Genomic DNA, 21,296 nt, shown 5'->3' on the forward strand with positions numbered 1-21,296 from the left:
AGGACCCTGGGATCATGACCTGAGCTGAAGGCAGAGGCTTTAATCCACTGAGCCACCCAGGCACCCAATAAGTAAAATCTTTTTTAAAAAATAGTTAAGGGCTTACTTTTTGGAGTGATGAAATTTTCTAAAATTAGATAGTGGTAATGATTGCAAAACTCTGAATATTCTAAGAAGCCACTGAATGCTTTAAAAAGTGAATGTTATGATATGTGAATCATATCTCAATAAATTTATTGAAAAAAATACAAGCTAGTAACAAAGAAAAAACAGTAAGCTAATGATAAAATTATAAGTATATAATGATACATTTTTTTCAAGTCAAAAGCAATCAACCAACATTATCCAACACTAACCTTGTTTCTAGCACGTTATAGGGCACTGGTTCCCCAAACTTTTGGTTTCAAAACAGATGTTAATAAAAATTATATAAAACTTGGGAGAAAAAAGCAAAAAAAAAAATGGTAGGTGGTATGTCCTTTTAATGTCATCTCAGGTACAGGGCCACTTAAGGAAAATTTAACTATTTAAAGACTGAATTTATTTAACTGTTTATTACTCAATGTCCCAGACTTTGCAAAATAAACAACTGGCAGATTTTTGTTCAGTAGAGATGTAAGTAATTTCTGTTAAATAAAAAGGTAACTCCAAATGTTACGGTTTATAGTTCTGTGTGACATTAACCAGTTTTAGATCAATACTAGCAATCTTTTTCAAACATTCCTTTATTAAATTGCCCATAAATACTCAATTCCTCAACTACTCTTTGCAACAGACTTAACACCTAACTGGTTCTCTCATTAACTAATAAATAGAACAAAATATATGATATGTGTTTATTTTTATATTTGTACGCAGCCATGTTTCCATTGTTTGCAAATAACAATTTAATAAAGTAGATTTTTTAAATTAGAGGATCATAGATTATCCAACTTTTCATTTTGATTAGTAAGGACTTTGTTTTTAACTTTCCATTTGTTATCGTCATCATGTGTCTTTGCTTACTCATACTTCCCAGCATTCATCAGAACTTGTTATAACATAACAGGCCCTCAATAAGTATTTGTTAAATAAGTGAATTATTAACACCTAAAAAGTAGAAAGGATATGCTCTCAAAGTGAAAAAAATTTAGCTTTATTAAAAATTTATTATTGTGCTCACTTTGGCAGCATATATACTAAAATTGGAACAATAATGAGATTAGCATGGCCCCTGTGCAAGGATGGCATGCAAATTCATGAAGAAGTGAAAGAATGGGAGAAGCTGAGTGTAACACAACCAGCTGCGTGGAGAGTACTTTAATAGGGGGCTGGAGAGGAAACAAACCCCATACAACTGCTCAGCAAGTCCTAATGACGTAGCAAATGTCAGGCTCAGTTTTAATCACTGGAGACAGGGCAGTGAACAACGCTAAATCATTATATAGCCCTTATTCTTCGATTTTGCCATTTACCAGTAAAAACTTAATCATCAACCATGATCCATTGCAGTGGCGTTTATTTTAAAAGGGGAAAAGTACCTAGGGGTACGGGGTGGCTCAGTCGCTTAAGTATCTGCCTTTAGGCTTAGGTCATGATCAAGGGTCCTGGGATGCAGCCCCACGTCAGGTTCCCTGCTCAACAGGGAGTCCGCTTCTCTGTCTCCCTCTGCCCCCCTCCCTGCTAAGGTGCTCTCTCTCTTGCTCTACCTCTCTCTCTCGCTCTACCTCTCTCTCTCAAATGAATAAAACTTTTTTAAAAAAATTTTTATTTATTTATTTGACAGAGATTACAAGTAGGCAGAGAGGCAGGCAGAGAGAGAAAGAGGGGAAGCAGGCTCCCTGCTGAGCAGAGAGACCGATGTGGGGCTCGATCCCAAGACTCCGGGATCATGACCTCAGCAGAAGGCAGAGGCTCTAACCCACTAAGCCACCCAAGCACCCGTCAAATGAATAAAACTTTTTTGAAAAGAAAGAAAATAGAAAAGATAGAACTTCCCATTTGTTTCATAAGGTCAATATAATCCTGATACCAAAACCTGACAAAGACATTACAAGAAAATTAAGATCAATGTCCTTCTCTCCTCAAGAATCCTCAATAAAATGTTAGCAAATAATAAACTATGAAAACACTAGAAGAAAACATTATCTTGGAATGAGGAAAGCATTTCTAGCTATAATTTAAAATTCAGTACACTAAGGAAAAGAATGGAGGCACCTGACTGGCTCATTTGGTGGGGCATGAAACTCTTGATCTCAGGGTGGTGAGCTCGAGTCCCATGTTGGGCATAGGGATTACTTAATTTTTAAAAAAAGGAAAAATAATGAAAACTACATTAAAAAAACCCTTCCTTTTCCATTAACTATAGAATAATAAATCTAAATTCAAATAAAAACATAAAGAGGCTTCTGCAAGGATGCACCTGGATGGTTCAGTTGGTTAAACATCCAACTCTTAGTTTCAGTTCAGGTCATTATCTCAAAGTGGTGAGATCCAGCCTTGAGTAGGGCTCTGTCCTCAGGAGGGAGTCTACCTGAGATTCTCTCTCTTCTTCTTCCTCCTCTGTCCCTCCTCCTGTGCCCCTCCCCTTGCTCATGCTCTCTCTCAAACAAAATAAAATTAAATAATAAATAAATAAATAAATAAATAAATAAAAATCTCTTTTTAAAAAAGGCTTCTGTAAGACAAGAGCCGTGAGGGCGCCTGGGTGGCTCAGTGGGTTAAGCCTCTGCCTCTGCCAATCAGGTCATGATCTCAGGGTCCTGGGATTGAGTCCCGCATCGGGTTCTCTGCTCGGCAGGGATCCTGCTCTCCTCTCTCTCTGCCTGCCTCTCCATCTACTTGTGATCTCTCTCTATCAAATAAATAAATAAAATCTTAAAAAAAAAAAAAAAAGACAAGAGCTGTGATAAAGTCAAAAAACAAATAACAAATATTTGCAAAACACATCATAGACAAAGCTTAGTCTCTCTAATACATATGTGTTTTACATATAATAATATACATGTGTGTTTTAATGTCCTAGGAAATTAATACATCATAGAAATATTAATATAATTAATATTAATATAGAAATACAAATAAGATTAATATATATTATATCCTAGAAATCAGTAAGAAAAAAACCAATAATTCAATAGACAATGATAAGACCCAACAGTTCACAAAGAAATACAAAACATTCTTAAATATATACAAATGTGCTTAACACTTTATGTAATAAGAAAAATGAAAATTCTCTTAGCAGATTAGCAAAAACCCAAGTTTGAGGATATTCTCTTGTTGAGGGTGATGAGACTTTAAACAGGTATAGCCCCTATATAAGGTAATTTGACATAGATTTTAACCTGGCATTTACTATTCTCTGGAATTTACCTTGCAGTCACAACTTCACACACACAGGAAATCTAATACCAATATATAATATTATATAGGTGCAAAGAAAAAAAAGAGAGAGAAAAAGGTTATACAGGATGAGAAAAGTCTCAAAGATAAAGTAATCAAAACAAAGGGGGAAAATAATACATATAGTATACTATATTTTATGTAGAAAGATGGAAGAATAAGAATATATATTCACATTGTTATATGTGTACCCAAACTCTGGAAGTAGACACATGAAAGTCATAACATTGATAACCTGAGTTATACAGGTGAGAAACATGGGAAGGAGACTTTCCAGATACAACTTTTCTTATTTTAAGTAGGTCCACACCCAACATGGAGCCCAATGCTGAGCTTGAACTCACAACCCTGAGATCAAGACCTAAGCTGAGATTAAGAGTCAGATGCTTGACCAACTGGTGCACACAGGTGCCCCTCAAATATATCGTTTTATATTTTATAAGTCACACAACTATATTAAGTATTGAAAACTATTTTAAGTGGTTTCTTTAAAAAAAAATTTCAAGCAGCTCATGGAATCTCTAAGAGCGCTGGGCACAGACAGGAACAATGCTCCAAATCCCATCCAAGTTTGCACTCTGAACATGCACTTCTCTGCTGCCTAGGGATGCTGGAGGCCTTATTCATTGTCACAAAAACAGTTATTATCCTCTTGTAAAAATGACTGAAGCCTGGGAGGCTAAATAGCTTGTCCAAGGTATGCCACTACCAAGCATGGAATTGTGATACAAACCTAAGTGGTGTGACTTTAAAGCTTTCCCAACTAATTGATACCCTTCATTGTTGCCCTTGGATAGGCTGACTGGTCTGCACTAGTTGTTTTTTACCCTCTATATGGTTGTGGCTAGTCATTCTAGGCTTTGCTATTTGCCATGTATTGTTCTACGAAGGGACTGATTTCAATGACTTTATCAGTAAAGGATGAAGCACGGATTTAGTAATAGATCAAGTTTTCCAGATTCAGCTGGCTTTGCTTCTAAATCTTTCTCTTTCTCTTCATTAGCACTGGATGATGTGAACAGCTCCTCCCAGGGCTTTCTAAAATGTCATGAAATGTGTTTGTACCTTAAAAACTTTTATCTGTTCCATTACTGTGGAGCACATAGTAATAGTAGGATTCTCCTTCGGTTCTTCTTCAAGTCTCTCTTCTCCTAGAGATCGCCTTTTTGCTGCCTTTCTTTTTTCTTGTAATTCCTTCTTTTGCTTCATTTGGAAAAATTTCAGTGTCTTAAAAATTTCTCGGGAAAATTCATCCACATCAGCTTCCATACTTTCCCCATTAAGGTCCAAAAACCCTCCATCCATCCACCTGAATTGAAAGACAAAATATTAAACTCAGAAACTTCTGGAATGCAAAGGAGGACTTAGAGATTCTTTAGGCTAGTCTCCTCATTTAGGAGAAACAACTATGGGCAAGAGCGATTAGCAGTTTTTCTCAATCACATAGGTAGAGCTGATAGTAGAGAGAAAAGATCAACACCATCATCTTAGCCATGCTGCATGTGCTAAAATATGTATCAGAGTATAAATGGATGACTAAAAGTAGCTAAATGAAATGCAGATTTGACTTCAGAAATATTAGTCAACTTCAGTAACTGCATAAAAAAGTGAATCAGCTCTGAAAAACCCAAGTGAGACTTTACATATTAGTAAGGTCAGGTGCTACCTTAGCACCAGTTGGCATTTCTCCTGTAAGACAGTTGGTTCTCTTTCCAATGGACGAACATGTCCTACTTTTTAAAAACTTAGCCAACAGCAACATCAAAAAAATCACTATACATTTTACAAATCCTTTTACATCATTTGCTTAATTTTTATTACATTACCAGAAATTACCGTTTTTCTGTTCGTTGCCACTTCAGAACAAGATTGAAAAACTTCTGATAGGGCTCAATGTTCACTTTCAATTTATCCAGTTCAGGATACTTTGTCAATTCCCATTTGAAAAGTTCCTCTTCTTTATTAATAAACTGAACTGCTTCCTCAGATTCCTGAATACGTTTCTGTAGTTGTCTTACATCTGTCACATACTGAAAGCAAATAATTTTTTGTCTTAAGATATATCCAAGTAATGTTATAAAAAAATAAGATTATATGACACTGCATAGGTTGTGTCCTTGCATTTACATTGCAACTTTATTTTTTTTAAGATTTTATTTATTTGAGAGGGAGAGAGAGAGAGAGCATGAGCAAGGGGGAGGGGCAGCCTCCCAGCTGAAGAGGGAGACCAATGCAGGACTTGATCCCAGAATTCTGGGATCATGGTCTCAGCTGCAGGCACACACTTAACCAACTGAGCCACCAGCCACCCACACTGCAACTTTAAATATCAACTTCACAACACTACTATGATATGAAGCAAAAGGTATGGTTCCATCTATTTTACAGATAGAAAACTAAGTCACAGGAAAGATCACATAAGTAGTACAAGTTCCAGGCCTAAGAGTCGGACCCCTCTTTGCCATAGTAAGTATGTTTTTCTATATTTTTCAATGTATGCAAACATGTCCAGTATTAATCTACAAGCCTATCAGAGCTATTCTCTTCTGTGTTTATCACACCTGTTGCATGCGGTCCAATTCTGCAAATTCTGTAAATTCTTCCATGCGCCGTGATTCCTTTTCTATTTCCAAAATCAGTTTCTCTCTCTTGGCAATTAGCTCATTTTCCTTTTTATGTTTAGCATTCTCAATGAGCTTTTTAAAAGACAATTTGATCAGGTTAATTATTTTGTTACAAAGGAAACTTACAAGTCAGAAATCTGAATGCTTTCTATGGTAATAAAAAACACCACAAAAGTAAAAATGAGTACAAAAATGTAACACTAATATAAAAACACAAAAGAATAATAAACCACCCAGAAAACTTTTCCTAGCTCTCTGAAATGACTGTAATGATCCTTTTATACTAATTAGGTACTTCATTTAACAAATGCTGGGATAACAGTAGAAGCTACCTCTTACTGAGCACATGCTGCGGGGTCAGGAACTACCTAATACCTCACTTATATTAGCACTGTAGTTTAGTTTATTAGTTTATTATTATTAGTTTATTATTATTTATTATTAGCTTATTATTATTTTATTACTATTTATTTTTATTACTATTTTATTTTACTATTTTATTTTTATTACTATTATTTATTATTAATTTATTATTATTATTATTATTATCAGTTCAGAAATGAAGAAATTTAGGCTTATAGAAATCAAGAGGCACATCCAATGTCACAAAGTCATAAAAGCCAAAATCTGCACTAGAACTTTGGTTTATCTGACTTGTTTTTTCATTACTATATCATATCACTTTCCACTTTAGGAGAAGCTGGTTTACACTAGAACTTTCCCCAAATCTAAAGTATATTCAATCTGATATAAAATTCTGAATCTGCTACTTCTTTTCTGATACTGGACCAGTACTTAACTTCTCTGAGACTCACTTTTCTCATCTATGAAATGGGGAAATAGAAACACCTGGGATTTTTGCAGGTATTATATGAATTACTAACTGCAAAGCACTTAAGGCAGTGCTTACTATTATTACCAGTCTATAATAGTTCTGACCTCTTTAATGTCTGTCCCACTTCTCACCAGACCCTGTATTAAGCCTAATAGCCTGTTCTTAATCGGCAGGACCATAAACACCAAACTCATATTGACAGATATAATTTTTAAAGATAGATCAAATAAATGTGCTTAAAATGTCAGAAGACAAAAATAAATACTGAAAAAGATATTTACCTCATCATTTTCATCAAAGATGGGATTAATTTTCCTAGGCCACATAAGGGTAGCTGAATTTAAAGCTAAGTCTTCTTGAGAAAATAGGAAGACATCTAAAAAGTAACTCATTCGGCGTTTGGATTCCTATAAAAGAAATTCCAGATATAATACACCATGTAGAAAAAATAAGGCATGGAAAAGAGAGGAACCAAAAATTTCTAATACTCTAAACAACGTTTTGGAAACATGTCATGTTTATGAGGGCAGAACAAAACTCTCACTATTTGTAATTTATACAATGGTATATGTAGACATCCCAAAAAAGTCTTCTGATAAACTATTAAAATGAAGAGAAATAAAAAATATATAACATTTTTACTTTATTTTTTTAAGATTTATGTATTTATTTGAGAGGGAGAGAGAGCACACACACACACCTGGGGGGCAGAGGGGCAGTTAGAGAGGGACAGAAATCCTCAAGCTGACTCCCTGCTGTGCACAGAGCTTGACTATGCAGGGCTTGATCCCAGGGCCCTGAGATCATGATCTGAGCCAAAATCAAGAGTCAGCCACTTAACTGACTGAGCCACTCAAGCACTCCAATATACAACATTTTTAAAGTTAAGGTTCTTAAAGAAAAAAGAAATTTCAAAAATTAAGAAAAAATTCAGTGATCAATATGAATTTATATATAACAAACTTTATATTATAGTGCAAAGTATAAAATAAATATCCATAAGTCCATAGTGATGTAAATAAGTAACTGAATAAATTAATAAGGGGAGAAGGAGACAAATCTCCCATGTAGAAGAATTCCAAATAAATTATGTAGCTACTCTACTCTGGGAGAATGTTAACTTCCCAACTCTGAAGTGTGGGCAGCAAATAATGACTTCCTTCCAGAGAGGACATTATGGAAAGGGAGAGAAAAGAGTAGAGAGACCTGATAAATACTACTTCAGACTGGTGATCAAGGTCAACATCAATAGTAGTAAGTCATGGTGATAATATGTACCCTTGATATGATGTGATGAAAATGGCATTTACCTTTGTGATCTTCCTTCAGACAACTACCTCAGTTTACTCATGAGAAAAACATCAGATGAATTCCAAAACAGGGATACCCTCTGATATACCTCACCCATACTTCTCAACACTATCAAGGTCATTAAAAACAAAAAGATACCTGAAAATTTATCTTAAAAAGATGTGTACAACCTCTACAGAGGAAATTATAAAATGCTGAGAGAATTAAAGAAGAGGCAAATAAATAAAAGAGATATCATGAATTGGAAGTATATATGTAGAAATGTGCCAATTCTTTTTTTTAATGTGCCAATTCTATTTAATGCATTCCTAATCAAAATCTTAACAGGTTTTTGTGGAATGAGAAAAGATTCTAAAATTTATATTAGAAAGATCCTAATTCTCAAAATTTATTATCAGTTTGAGGCAATCTCAGTCCAAATCCCAAAAGGTTATTTTATGAAATGCGATAAGCTAATTTTAAAATTGATATGAAAATGCTAAGGGTCAAGAACAAGCAAGAAACTTCGTGAGGAAGAATGGGAGGACATGCTTTACCAGGTATCAAGACTTATTATTGCTAGAATCAGACCTATAAATCAAGAACAAACTGATGGTTGCCAGAGGGAAAGGGGTGAGGGGAAGGGCCAAATGGGTATAAGGGATTGGGAGATGCAGGCTTCTAGTTATAGAATGAATAAGTCATGGGAGTAATGTGTACAGCACAGGGAATACAGTCAATGATATTGCAGGAGTGTTATATGGTGACAGGTGGTAGCTACACTGTGGTGAGTAAAGCATAATGTATAGAGATGTTGGATCACTATGTTGTATATCTAAAACTAAAGTAACATTATGTGTCAACTACACTCAAATAAAAAAAATAAAAATTAAAAACTAGTGGCTTAAAGGGGGAAAAAAGATGTATTATTGCTATTACAGTTAAGCTGTTGTAATTAAGTCAGCATGGTATTGATTCCAGGACAGATAGAAAGGCCAATGGAACAGAACAGAGTGTCTTAAATTAGATCTGCATAAATATGGACACTTAATACATAATAGAGGTGGCACTGCAGAGCAGTAGGGAAGGGGACGGTCTCTTTGATAAACATATAATTGCTCATCTATGTGGAAAAATAATTAGGATGGACCTCATGTCATTCACAAAAATAAGATTCTAGGAAGACTGAAAACCTAAACCTGAAAGGCAAAATTAGGCAGGTCTAAAAAAGAATACAAGAAAAAATCGTCATGACCCTTGGTAGGGAAGGATTTCTTAAACAATACACAGAAAGCACTAGGTATAAAAGGAAACACTGGGGGCAACTGGGTGGCTCTGCCAGTTAAGTGTCTGACTCTTGATTTTGGCTCAAGTCATGATCTTGGGGTTGTGAGATCGAGCCCTGCATTGGACTCCACACTGGGCATAGAGCCTGCTTAAGATTCTCTCCCTCTCCCTCAGTCCCTCTCTCCCATCTCTCTCCCTCTTTCTCTCCCTCTCTCTCTCTTTCTCTAAAAAAAAGGGGGGGGGACTCCTCCTGTTCTCCACCATGGTGGATCAAGGTGAAAAGGAGAACCCCATGTGGGAACTTTGCATCTGCAAACTTTGCTTCAACATCTAAGTTGGGGAGAGTAGAGACAGACTGACCTAGGCAGCCAAGATGCTGGAGCAGCTCACAGGCCAGACGCGTGTGTTCTCCAAAGCTAGATACACTATTAGATCTTTCGGTATCAGGAGAAATGAAAAGACTGCCTTGCCGTCCACTGCACAGTCCGTGGGGCAAAGGCAGAAGAAATCCTGGAGAAATGTCTAAAGATGTGAGAGTATGAGTCAAGAAAAAATAACTTCTCTGATATTGGAAACCTTGGCTTTGGATCCAGGAGCACATAAATCTGGGGATCAAATATGACAAGCATTGGTATCTATGGCCTGGTCTTCTACGTGGCGCTGGGTAGACCAGGTTTCAGTATTACAGACAAGAAGCAAAGGACAGGCTGCACTGGGGCCAAACACAGAATTAGGAAAGAGAAGGCCATGTGCTGGTTCAAGCAGAAGTATGATGGGAACATCTTTTCTGGCAAATAAATTCCCATTTCAATCCAAAAGGCCAATAAAATCTTTTGAGTGAGAAAATAAAAAATAAAAAAAGAGGGGGGAACATTATTCCATTTAACTGCATTAAAATAAAGGATTTCTCTTCATCAAAAAACACCACTAAAAAGTTAAAATAAATCAGAGTAAAAAAAAAAAAGGATGCTTACTAATAACATCTTCAAAACTACTACACTGAGCAGCACACTTAAAAAATTTTGTGTATACTTTATCATAATTAAACAAAACAAAAACAAAAACAAAAACAAACAAACAAAAAAACCTCTTACAAATCAATAGAAAAAGAGGGCACCTGGGTGGTTCAGTTAGCGATTACCTTCAGCTCTGGTCATGATCCCAGGGTCCTGTAATTGAGCCCTGTGCTGGGATCCCTGCTCAGTGAAGAATCTGCTTCTCCCTCTGCCTCTCTCCCTGCTTGTCTGTCTCTCTCTCAAATAAATAAATAAAACCTTAAAAAAAAAAAAAGAAAAAACACAAAACCCCAAAGAAAAATAGGTAAAACCATGTAAAGGCATTTCACAAAAGAGGAACTCTGAATAGTCAATAAGCATATGAAAAGTTTTGGAAAGGAGGAGGAGGTCAATAACTAAGAAAATGACAAGATTGAAAAACTCACCTCAAAAAAAGAGAACAAGGGACGCCTGGGTGGCTCAGTGGGTTAAGCCGCTGCCTTCGGCTCAGGTCATGATCCCAGCGTCCTGGGATCGAGTCCCACATCGGGCTCCTTGCTCAGCAGGGAGCCTGCTTCTCCCTCTGCCTCTGCCTGCCACTCTATCTGCTTGTGCTCACTCTCGCGTGCGCGCTCTCTCTCTCTCTCTCTCTGACAAATAAATAAAATAAATAAAATCTTTAAAAAAAAAAAAAAAAAAGAACAAGAGGCAGTACTAACTGCCAGGAACCTATTCAGTATGGATACAAGTAAGATGTCAGAACTAGAGTTCAGAATAACAATTATAAAGATACTAGCTGGGCTTGAAAAAAAAAACATAGAAGATAGTAGAGAATCCCTTTCTGAAGAAATTAAAGAACTAAAATCTAATCAAAGTGAAATAAAAAAGGCTACTAATGAAATGCAATAAAAAAATGGAGGCTCTAACTGCTAGGATACATGAGGCAGAAGAGAAAATTAATGAGAATTAGTGATATAGAAGACCAAATGATGGAGAATAAAGAAGCTGAGAAAAAGAGAAATAAACAACTACTGGATCACGAGGAGAGAATTCAAGAGATAAGTGATACATAAAGCAAAACAATATTAGAATAATTGGGATCCCAGAAGAAGAAGAAAGAGAAGGGGGACAGAAGGTATATTGGAGCAAATTTTAGTCGAGAACGTCCCTAATCTGTGGAAGGAAACAGGCATTCAAGTCCAGGAGGCACAGAGAACACCCCTCAAAATCAATAGGCCAACACCTTAATATATAATAGTGAAACTTGCAAATCTCAGAGACAAAGATAAAATCCCAAAAGGAGCTCAGGACAGGAAGCCCATAACCTTCAAGAGTACAAACATTAGAATGGAAGCAAACCTAGTGACAGAGCAGGCAAGAAAGGACTGGAATGATATATTCAGGATCCTAAATGAGAAAAATATGCGACCAAGAATACTTTATCAAGCTAGATGTCATTTAAAATAGGAGATTAAAAATCTTCCAGGACAAACAGAAACTAAAAGAATTTGTGATCACTAAATCAGACCTGCAAGAAATATTAAAGGGGATCTTTTAAGTGAAAAGAGAGCCAAAAGTAAAATAGACCAGAAAGGAACAGAAACAATATACAGAAACAGAGACTTTATGGGTAATACAGTGGCACTAAATTCATACCTTTCAATAGTTACTCTGAATGTAAATAGGCTAAATGCCCCAATCAAAAGACCTGGTATCAGACTGGATAAAAAAGCAAGACTGATATGCTGTCTGCAAGAGACTCATTTCAGACCCAAAGACACCTCCAGATTGAAAGTGAGGGGGTAGAAAACCATTGATCATGCTAATGGATATCAAAAGAAAGCTGAGATAACAATCCTTATATCAGACAAATAATATTTTTTTAATTTATTTTTTTAAAGATTTTATTTATTTATTTGACAGATCACAAGTAAGCAGAGAGGCAGGGCTCTCTCTGAGCAGACAGTCCGAACTCTCCACTGAGCAGAGAGTCCGATGTGGGGCTTGATCCCAGGACTCTGGGATCATGATCTGAGCCGAAGGCAGAGGCTTAACCCACTGAGCCACCCAGGCACCCCCAGACAAATAAGATTTTAAACCAAAGACTGTAGACTATTGTCATATGTTACCTTCACAGTATAAAAATTATTTTTAAAAAGCATAAGAAAAGTGTTCAAATTCTTTTGTTTCAAGAAAATGCAAATTAGGGTGCCTGGGTGACTCAGTTGGCTAGGCATCTGCCTTCAGCTCGGGTCATGATACCAGGGTCCTGGGATCAAGCCCCATGTTCAACTCCCTGTTCAGCGGGGAACCTGCTTCTCCCTCTCTCACTGCTGCTCCCACTGCTTGTGCTCTCTCTCTTGCTGTCACTTAAATAAAATATTAAAAAAAAAGAAAATGCAAATTAAAAATACAATGATTTCCACCCAACAGAACAGAATTTTTTTTCTTTTTTTAAATTTTTATTTAAATTCCAATTAGTTAGTATACAATATAATATAGTTTCAAGTGTATAATATACTAATTCAGTAATTCCATACATCACCCTGTGCTCATCACAACAAGTGCACTCCTTAATCCCCATTACCTATTTCACTCACCTCTCCCCACTCACCTCCCCCCTTGGTAACCATCAGTTTGTTCTCTATAGTTAAGAGAACAGCCTAGCAAATTTAAAATATCTCACAATAGCAAGCATAAGTAAGGGTGTAAAATAATAGGACTCTTAGGCACTGCTGATAGGAGTATAAAATTGGAACTACTTTAGAAAAGAATTTCACCTTAGCAAGTAAATGGGAAAGTAAATACATGTTATAATGCCTGGGAGAAATGCATGAATATATATACCAGGATACAGGTACAGAAATGTTCCCAGCAGCATTGCTATTAATAGCATAAGTAGAAAACCAAATATCCAGAATAATAAAACTAAAATAACAAATCATTATATGGTTATATAATAGTGAATATAAGAAAGCAATGAAAATAAAGTTAAGAAACAAGGGCATTACTAACATAATGTTGACAAGATTCAAAAGAATAGAAACAGTATGACTATTTATATAAAGATCTAAATGAGATAAAAATTAGTTATATTGATTAGGAATGCATATTTAAATGGTAAAACTCTACAGAAATGCAAGGAAGTGATTACTATAAAAGTCAGGATAGTGTTCACACCTAGGAAAAAGAGGAGACTGATGAGTTTATAATGTGTTGGCAAGGTTCTATTTCTTCCCTGGGTGATAATTATGCAGTTTATAACATTTTAAATTACACAGTTTATGTTTTATGCAATTTGGGATAGGTGTGTTATGTTTCCTATTTTAAACAAAGAATTATAGTACAACATAGGTGAATGGATATATAATCTTGTGCTGGAGAAGGCATAAGCATACCAATAAATGCAGAAATCACAGAAGAAGGAAAAATTTTTTAAGACCATATTGTTCAAGGATGCACACATAGTTGGTGAGACTAAGGAATAAAAATGTGTGATTACTGTAGAAACCAAGGGGAAACCTCGAGGGGAGAGAGAGAGAAGCAGTTATGATTAGAAGGTCATATACAGAGAGATTCAGGGGTACAGGCAATAGCCTATTTCTTACCTTCAGTTATGGCAATATAGGTGGGCACTTTAAAACTTATGTGTTTTTATGTTTTACACAATTTCAATATGTTTATCATATTTTGCAATAAAAAGAAACTAATTTAAAATATGTAAATTTAAAATATGTAAATCAAAAGATTCTTACCTTGATCCGTAAAACCAACTCTTGAATCCCTGTATTCCGGGCTTTTTCTACATAAGATATCAGATCCATCATCTCTTCTGTTGTCTCAGGGACTTTTAATGCATGCTCTTTAATTGCTTCAAATTCACTGCAAATACTGACATAATACTCTGCTTTACTATGGTTATGGTAATTAATACTATATTATACTCAATACATTTTCATGTGGAAGTTATAGTATATTAAAATTTTTTCTGCAAATCTCTTTAACTCTCTTGAAAACTCAGTTAAGTAAGCAGTGTGATACAGAGCATACTTAGGAATGTCTTTCTGATTCCAAAGCACAGGATTTCCTCACATTGCTTCTGGGAAAATAAACATACTAGCTAACATTGATTGAGTACCATGTTCTTTACAGAAGTTACAAACTAAGATTCTTTGGGGGCCAGACAGGCAACAAATAAGTTAAATGAGTTGGGTGATGAGTTGCTTGCACAGTGGATGAACCAACCAAAGGACACATTCCCTGTGTAAAACAAAAACTGCTTCTCAGCTCCATTTACCACTGAAGGCTCAACATGGCACCGTCTTCCCACACTTCCAAGAAAAGTAAAAGATCTGGAGTGTGTGTGTGTGTGTGTGTGTGTGTGTGTGTGTGTGTGTGTGTGTAAAATCTTCTGATTTTGAAAGGTTGATAGACAACTGAAAGTGTGTCTAAACAAAATGAAACACAACATGAGACAAAACTATTTGCAAGACCTATTCAGACAGCAAGCCACTGGTTTGTGGATCTGGTAGGCACTGCTGTCTCTATTTTACAGGTGACAAAAATAAGCTCAGTGACACAACAAGTAAATATTGGGGTCAGGAAAATCCTTGATCTTCCCAATATCATTCAAAGTCTATAGGCCCTCCATTTTCATGCAACCTGTATTCAAACACTGCTTTATTTCAATTTCTTTTTTTTTTTAAATAATTCCAGGTTGCCTCAGAACAACTCTCACACAGTATCAAGCAAAAACCAGACCATTGAACTTATAAAGGAAACTTCTTAGGAGGCAGCTATGAGGGGCATCTGGGTGGCTCAGTAGGTTAAGCGTCTGCCTTCAACTCAGGTCATGATCCCAGGGTCCTGGGATCAAGTCCCCTATTAGGCTCCCAGCTTGGTGGGGAGTCTGCTTCTCCCTCTGCCCCTCCCCACCACTCATGCTCTCTCTCTCATTCTCTCTCTTGCAAAAATAAATAAAATCTTTTTTTAAAAGGAAGCAGCTATGAAGAGAAAGCTGTAAGTACTTATATTTTAATCTTTTTAAAAAAAATTTTAAAGTTAGTTTATTTATTTATTTATTCATCCATTCATTCATTTTAAGTAATCTCTCTACACCCAATGTGGGGATCAAACTCACAACCCCAAGATGAAGAGTTGCATGCTCTTCCAACCGAGCCAGCCAGATGCCTCTTATAGTTTAAACAAGAGTTATATTAGTAAAATATTTCTTTTAGCCCTGTAATTCTGAGTTTACCAATTACTTCTACTTACCTTTCATTTTCTTTTCTATGTTTTGAAGCTATGTCATTTAATAATATGTTTGCAAAGGTTTTCGCTTTGTTTGTTAGGCCTATCTTCAAATCTTCGCAATCCAAACGCACCATAGGGAAATGAACCCACTGAGGCAAAAGCATTATTTCTGAGGCAAGACTGAAAAATCTTTCTATAAACTTAAAGTTAAAAAAAAATGCATTTAAAATTCATATCCAAGTATATTACTTGCACAGCTAAAAACCTTCAAAAGCAAAGTACAAACTCTTGAGCAAAGACCCCCTAAAATTGTCCCACATGGCTCCAACTTACATTTCCAACTTCATATTCTAAATCTGTCATGTAATGCATTTCTGTGTTACCTGTTCTACAGCTGTTTTTGGTTCATTTGATAGTCTCTGAACACCCCTAAACCCTTTTGGTCTTTGTTCATGTTGCAGTCCCTCTCTTCTCCACCTATAAACATTTACTTCAAAACCCAGCTCACGGGGGCACCTGGGTGGTTCAGTGGGTTAAAGCCTTTGCCTTTGGCTCAGGTCATGATCCCAGGGTCCTGGGATCGAGCCCCGCATTGGGCTCTCTGCTCAGCGGAGAGGCTGCCTCCTCCTCTCTCTCTGCCTACTTGTGATCTCTCTCTCTCTCTGTGTCAAATAAATAAAATCTTAAAAAAAAAAAAACCCAGCTCACTTTTCACTTCTTCAAGAAACCTTCACCAATCTGGGGTGCCTGGGTGGCTCAATGGGTTAAAGCCCCTGCCTTCAGCTTAGGTCATGATCCCAGAGTCCTGGGATCAAGCCCCAAATCGGGCTCTCTGCTTGGTGGGGAGCCTGCTTCCCCCTTTCTCTCTCTGCCTGCCTCTCTGCCTACTTGTGGTCTCTCTTCTGTCAAAATAAATAAACAGAAAATCTTTAAGAAAAAAAGAAACCTTCACCAATCTTGCAAAGCAGAAACAATCATTCCCTCGTCTTTGCTTCCACAACACTTTGTTCACATTTCCATTCAAGTACTTATCTCCACATATCATAGTTGTTACTCCTATGTCTGGCTTCTAGGCCAAATTAAAGATCCTGAGGACAATGTGTACGTATTATTTATCTTTATGTCACCAAAATCTTGCTAGGTGTCTGAATATGATTGCTGAAGCAATGAATGAATAAATGAATCACTAAAGAAATTATTTGGTGAGGCTATCAGACACATGAAAAAATGTTCATCATCACTAGCCATCAGGGAGATTCAAATTAAAACCACATTGAGATACCACCTTACACTTTAGAATGGCCAAAATTAGCAAGACAGGAAACAACGTGTGTTGGAGAGGATGTGGAGAAAGCAGAACCCTCTTACACTGTTGGTGGGAATGCAAGTTGGTGCAGCCGCTTTGGAAAACAGTGTGCAGATTCCTCAAGAAATTAAAAATAGAGCTTCCCTATGACCCTGCAATTGCACTACTGGCTATTTACCCCAAAGATACAGATGTAGTGAAAAGAAGGGCCATGTGTACCCCAATGTTTATAGCAGCAATGGCCACGGTGCCAAACTGTGGAAAGAACCAAGATGCCCTTCAATGGATGAATGGATAAGGAAAATGTGGTCCATATACACTATGGAGTATTATGCCTCCATCAGAAAGGATGAATACCCAACTTTTGTATCAACATGGACGGGACTGGAAGAGATTATGCTGAGTGAAATAAGTCAAGCAGAGAGAGTCAATTATCATATGGTTTCACTTATTTGTGGAGCATAACAAATAACATGGAGGACATAGGGAGATGGAGAGGAAATGGGAGTTGAGGGAAATTGGAAGGGGAGGTGAACCATGAGAGACTATGGACTCTGAAAAACAATCTGAGGGGTTTGAAGGGGCGGGGGGTGGGTGGTTGGGGGAGCCAGGTGGTGGGTATTAAGGAGGGCATGTATTGCATGGAGCACTGGGTGTGGTGCAAAAACAATGAATTCTGTTATGCTGAAAAGAAATTTTTAAAAAATGCAAACAAAAAAATTATTTGGTGAACATATAAGCTTAATAAAATCATATTCTGAATAAGAAATTCCATTAACTTGGGACGCCTGGGCGGCTCAGCTGGTTAAGCGGCTGCCTTCGGCTCAGGTCATGATCCCAGTGTCCTGGGATGGAGTCCCACATGGGGCTCCTTGCTCGGCAGTGAGCCTGCTTCTCCCTCTACCTCTGCCTACCACTCTGTCTGCCTGTGCTCGTGCTCTCTCTCTCTCTCTCTCTTTCTCTCTCTCTCTAGCAAATAAATAAATAAAATCTTTTTAAAAAAAAAAGAAAGAAAGAAATTCCATTAACTTTAATTGAAGCCTTTACTTTCCAGGAAAAAAAACACCCTAATTTAAAAAAGGAAAGTAAAAAAATAAGTAAATAAAAATAAAAATAAAAAAAGAAAGTCAAAGGCATTAATGGAAAACAGAATTACCACTTACTTCTGTGTATTCATCAAAAGTATGATCTTCTGCCTGAAAAGTCTCTATCATCTTATCTGCAGTTCCATCAAGAAGCCAATTGTATTTTTCAACTGAAAATTAATAATCTAATTTAAATTCAATAATAAGACCCATTCAAAATAAAGTGTTTTTTGATATGACTATGGAAAGAAGCAGACTATCAAATATTATTAATGGAGAATTAAATGTATTAATAGGGATAGAAAAAATAGACTTAACAGGAAAACCAGGTTAAATATGGCATTTTAAAATAAATATAATAGTGTATGCATTGATCTTACAATAACTTAGAGGTTCAGATAAGCCAGTTAATAGAAGATTTTGATTAAGAAAATGTCAAATAACTATCTTGACCCCATACACACTTAAAGAGACTGTAGAACGAGCTGCAGTCTCTTCAAAACTATTCTTCAAAATTATCTTAATTTAAACCTTGATTTAGCTTTCTCCTTATTCCAGCATCTCTTCTATCTGCTTTTTTGCTTTATTACTCTGCTCCTGTTAACATTCACCCTTTGGACTAAACAACAGAATTCAAATTTGATTCTGCCAAAAGCCATGCCAATGCTGACTTCTGGCTCTTCTTACTTTTTTCATGACAGCCCCAGACAACCAAATACCTAAATAATTTCCACCAAAAATAAAAATGGTATTCTTTTATGATAAGAGGTGTAATAATACATATATGATATATACCGTATGTCTCATAATGTTTTCTTGCGCCTTCTAAGTTATGATGTATTGCCAACTTCAGTGTAGTAAGAGCCCATTCTAACACATGTTCAGGAAGTTGTGTGTCAAGATTTACAGTTGGTGAAGTTCCTGATAGCCAAGAAGGAACTGTTTGGACATTCTAACAAAAATTAAAATGACAGTTTATGAAATAAATATCTACTCAATTTGTCTATACATCGATCTTATACAATATTTTTAAACATTCTGTTCATATTTCAGTGGTCCAAAAAAAGATAACCTAATGCAAAATCATGATTTAAAACTTGTATAATTTGGGGCACCTGGCTCAGTCGATTGAGTGTGCAACTCTCGATCTCAGGGGTGGGGAGTTTGAGCCCCATGTTGGGTGTAGAGATTACTTAAAAATAAAATCTTAAACAAAATAAAATAAAATTGTATAGTTTGTAGTATAATATAAAAACCTAAGTTGAGTTAGTTTTCTATCATTCAACAAGTATTTATTGAATTACTATTATGTCTAAGTGATTATACTAGAAAGTAGAGAAAACAAACATGAGAAGGATCTAGTCCTTAAGAAGCTCACAACTATGTAGGGAAGATGGAATGGGCACATAAATATCAATTCCTAATGGTAATAAAAGTTCTAAGAAGGAAAACATCATTTTTAGCCAGGGAACTTTATCAAAGAGAAAGCACTTTCTAATTTAAAATTACTTAGAGGATGGAAATAAAACAGTTGTAACATTTTATGCACATGTCCACTTTATGGTTTCAACATCATTTAAAATTTTGAAAGAGACCCTTATAAAGAAACCAAGTGCATAAGGATGGCAGAATACCTGTAGAGATTCAGTTATCCGCTCTACCAAACCCAAAACAACATCTTCCAAATCTTGAAAGGTAGGATAAAATTCCATTTTATCATCATCAAATGTTAGTTCCATCTTAAATATTGGCAGCCCACGTTGATCTTCTTGGTCAAAGAGTTTCACGAATCCTTCTACAGTTCTCTTTAAGAAATCCTTTAGCTGCATGATATCATAAATTATTACTTTAGAATGTACAAATCCAACCTTTAGTTCAAAATCAGTGAGCTATTCTCTACAATTAAGCTATTCTATCAGTCCATTAAGTCCTCAAAATTTTCTTCATTCAGAACAATATGTTCCTAATAAATTTTGTCTAAAATAATAAATAGAATAATATATACAAACTTTAATTTTTTTATGGAATAGCAACGATCTTAATATGGCAACTAGAATTTCCCACATTCTTTAGTCATTCTTTCCCTGACACAGAAAACATTTCAGAAAACTAAACAGCATGGTGAAAACTAATGGGAGGAGAGGCTGGACACCTGAGGGTGAGGATGTTATGAAGGGACATGCATATGAGGTGAGGGACAGTAGTATGCTAGAATTATCTCCTAGTGTCAACTGTTAAATATTCAAAACTTCTATGAGCCAGTTACTAAACCTTGGATGACTGAAAATCACCATGGTGGGAATATTTACACCAGGAAATTGGCAAACACTACAAATTAGGACTTTTCTTCCCCAGCCTCAACACCGGATTTCCAGCACATCACTAGGTGAGGGTGAAGCTACTGGAACTTCAAAATGTGCACAGTAAGTTACCAAAGGATAAATAATATATCCTTTTTTTTTAAGATTTTATTTATTTTAGAGAGATGGTGGGGAGGGGCAAAGAGAGAGAGAATCTCAAGCAGACTCCACACTGAATGCAGAGCTGGACCAGGACTCCATTTCACAACCCTGAGATCATGACTTAAGTTGAAACCCAGCATAGAATGCTCAACTGACTAAGCCACCCAGGTGCCCCCAAATAATGCATTCTTACGTAGAAACCAGCTATTGGAAATTTAGCCAAGCAGATAAATACAGGTCTAAAACCATCTTCAAAATGTTATTCATCTCTACTTCTTATCAAATAATTATAGTTCTCTGAAGAGGATAAAGGTAAAAAGGAAATATTGTATATTAATTACAGGGTTATATACTAGATATTAAATGTGTCCTTCTAAGGGTATATTGAAAAATTTATGGAATCTTTGGAGATATTTTCTAAAAGGGAAAGTTTTTTTTTAAAGATTTTATTTATTTATTTGACAGAGAGAGAGATCACAAGTAGGCAGAGAGGCAGGCAGAGGTGGGGGGGGGGGAGCAGGCTCCCTGATGAACAGAAAGCCCAATGCGGGACTTGATCTCAGGACTCTGAGATCATGACCTGAGCCAAAGGCAGAGGCTTTAACCCACTGAGCCACCCAGGTGCCCCTAAAAGGGAAAGTTTTTATTCAAAATTATTTTTTTTAATTGTATTCCCACAATGGCAAAATTTTAAGAAGCCCATAAATATAAAATTAATATAAATTAATATTTTCTTTAAAGAGGATCAATTCCATTTCAAGTCAAGATTTTACTG

At 36.1% G+C, this 21,296-nt stretch overlaps 1 protein-coding gene and 1 pseudogene across 1 annotated transcript in view; one reads left to right on the plus strand and one right to left on the minus strand.

Moving 5' to 3' along the window:
* The window catches only part of LOC111143860 (dynein axonemal heavy chain 12), a 208,273-nt gene that overhangs the window by 160,515 nt on the left and 26,462 nt on the right, over nucleotides 1-21,296 (minus strand). The window contains exons 8-16 of the mRNA XM_022497828.1: nucleotides 19,694-19,882; nucleotides 18,855-19,011; nucleotides 18,138-18,229; nucleotides 15,690-15,868; nucleotides 14,171-14,306; nucleotides 7,125-7,250; nucleotides 5,946-6,080; nucleotides 5,221-5,414; nucleotides 4,450-4,693 (exon numbers count right to left, since the gene is read on the minus strand). Coding sequence (XP_022353536.1) covers nucleotides 4,450-4,693; nucleotides 5,221-5,414; nucleotides 5,946-6,080; nucleotides 7,125-7,250; nucleotides 14,171-14,306; nucleotides 15,690-15,868; nucleotides 18,138-18,229; nucleotides 18,855-19,011; nucleotides 19,694-19,882 — 1,452 coding nt within the window. The remainder of the gene's footprint in view (nucleotides 1-4,449; nucleotides 4,694-5,220; nucleotides 5,415-5,945; nucleotides 6,081-7,124; nucleotides 7,251-14,170; nucleotides 14,307-15,689; nucleotides 15,869-18,137; nucleotides 18,230-18,854; nucleotides 19,012-19,693; nucleotides 19,883-21,296) is intronic.
* LOC111143861 lies at nucleotides 9,683-10,218 on the plus strand (annotated as a pseudogene).

This window comes from Enhydra lutris, unplaced genomic scaffold, assembly GCF_002288905.1.
Source record: "Enhydra lutris kenyoni isolate GAN:26980312 unplaced genomic scaffold, ASM228890v2 scaffoldscaffold10, whole genome shotgun sequence".
In the NCBI taxonomy this organism is placed as follows: Eukaryota; Metazoa; Chordata; class Mammalia; order Carnivora; family Mustelidae; genus Enhydra; species Enhydra lutris.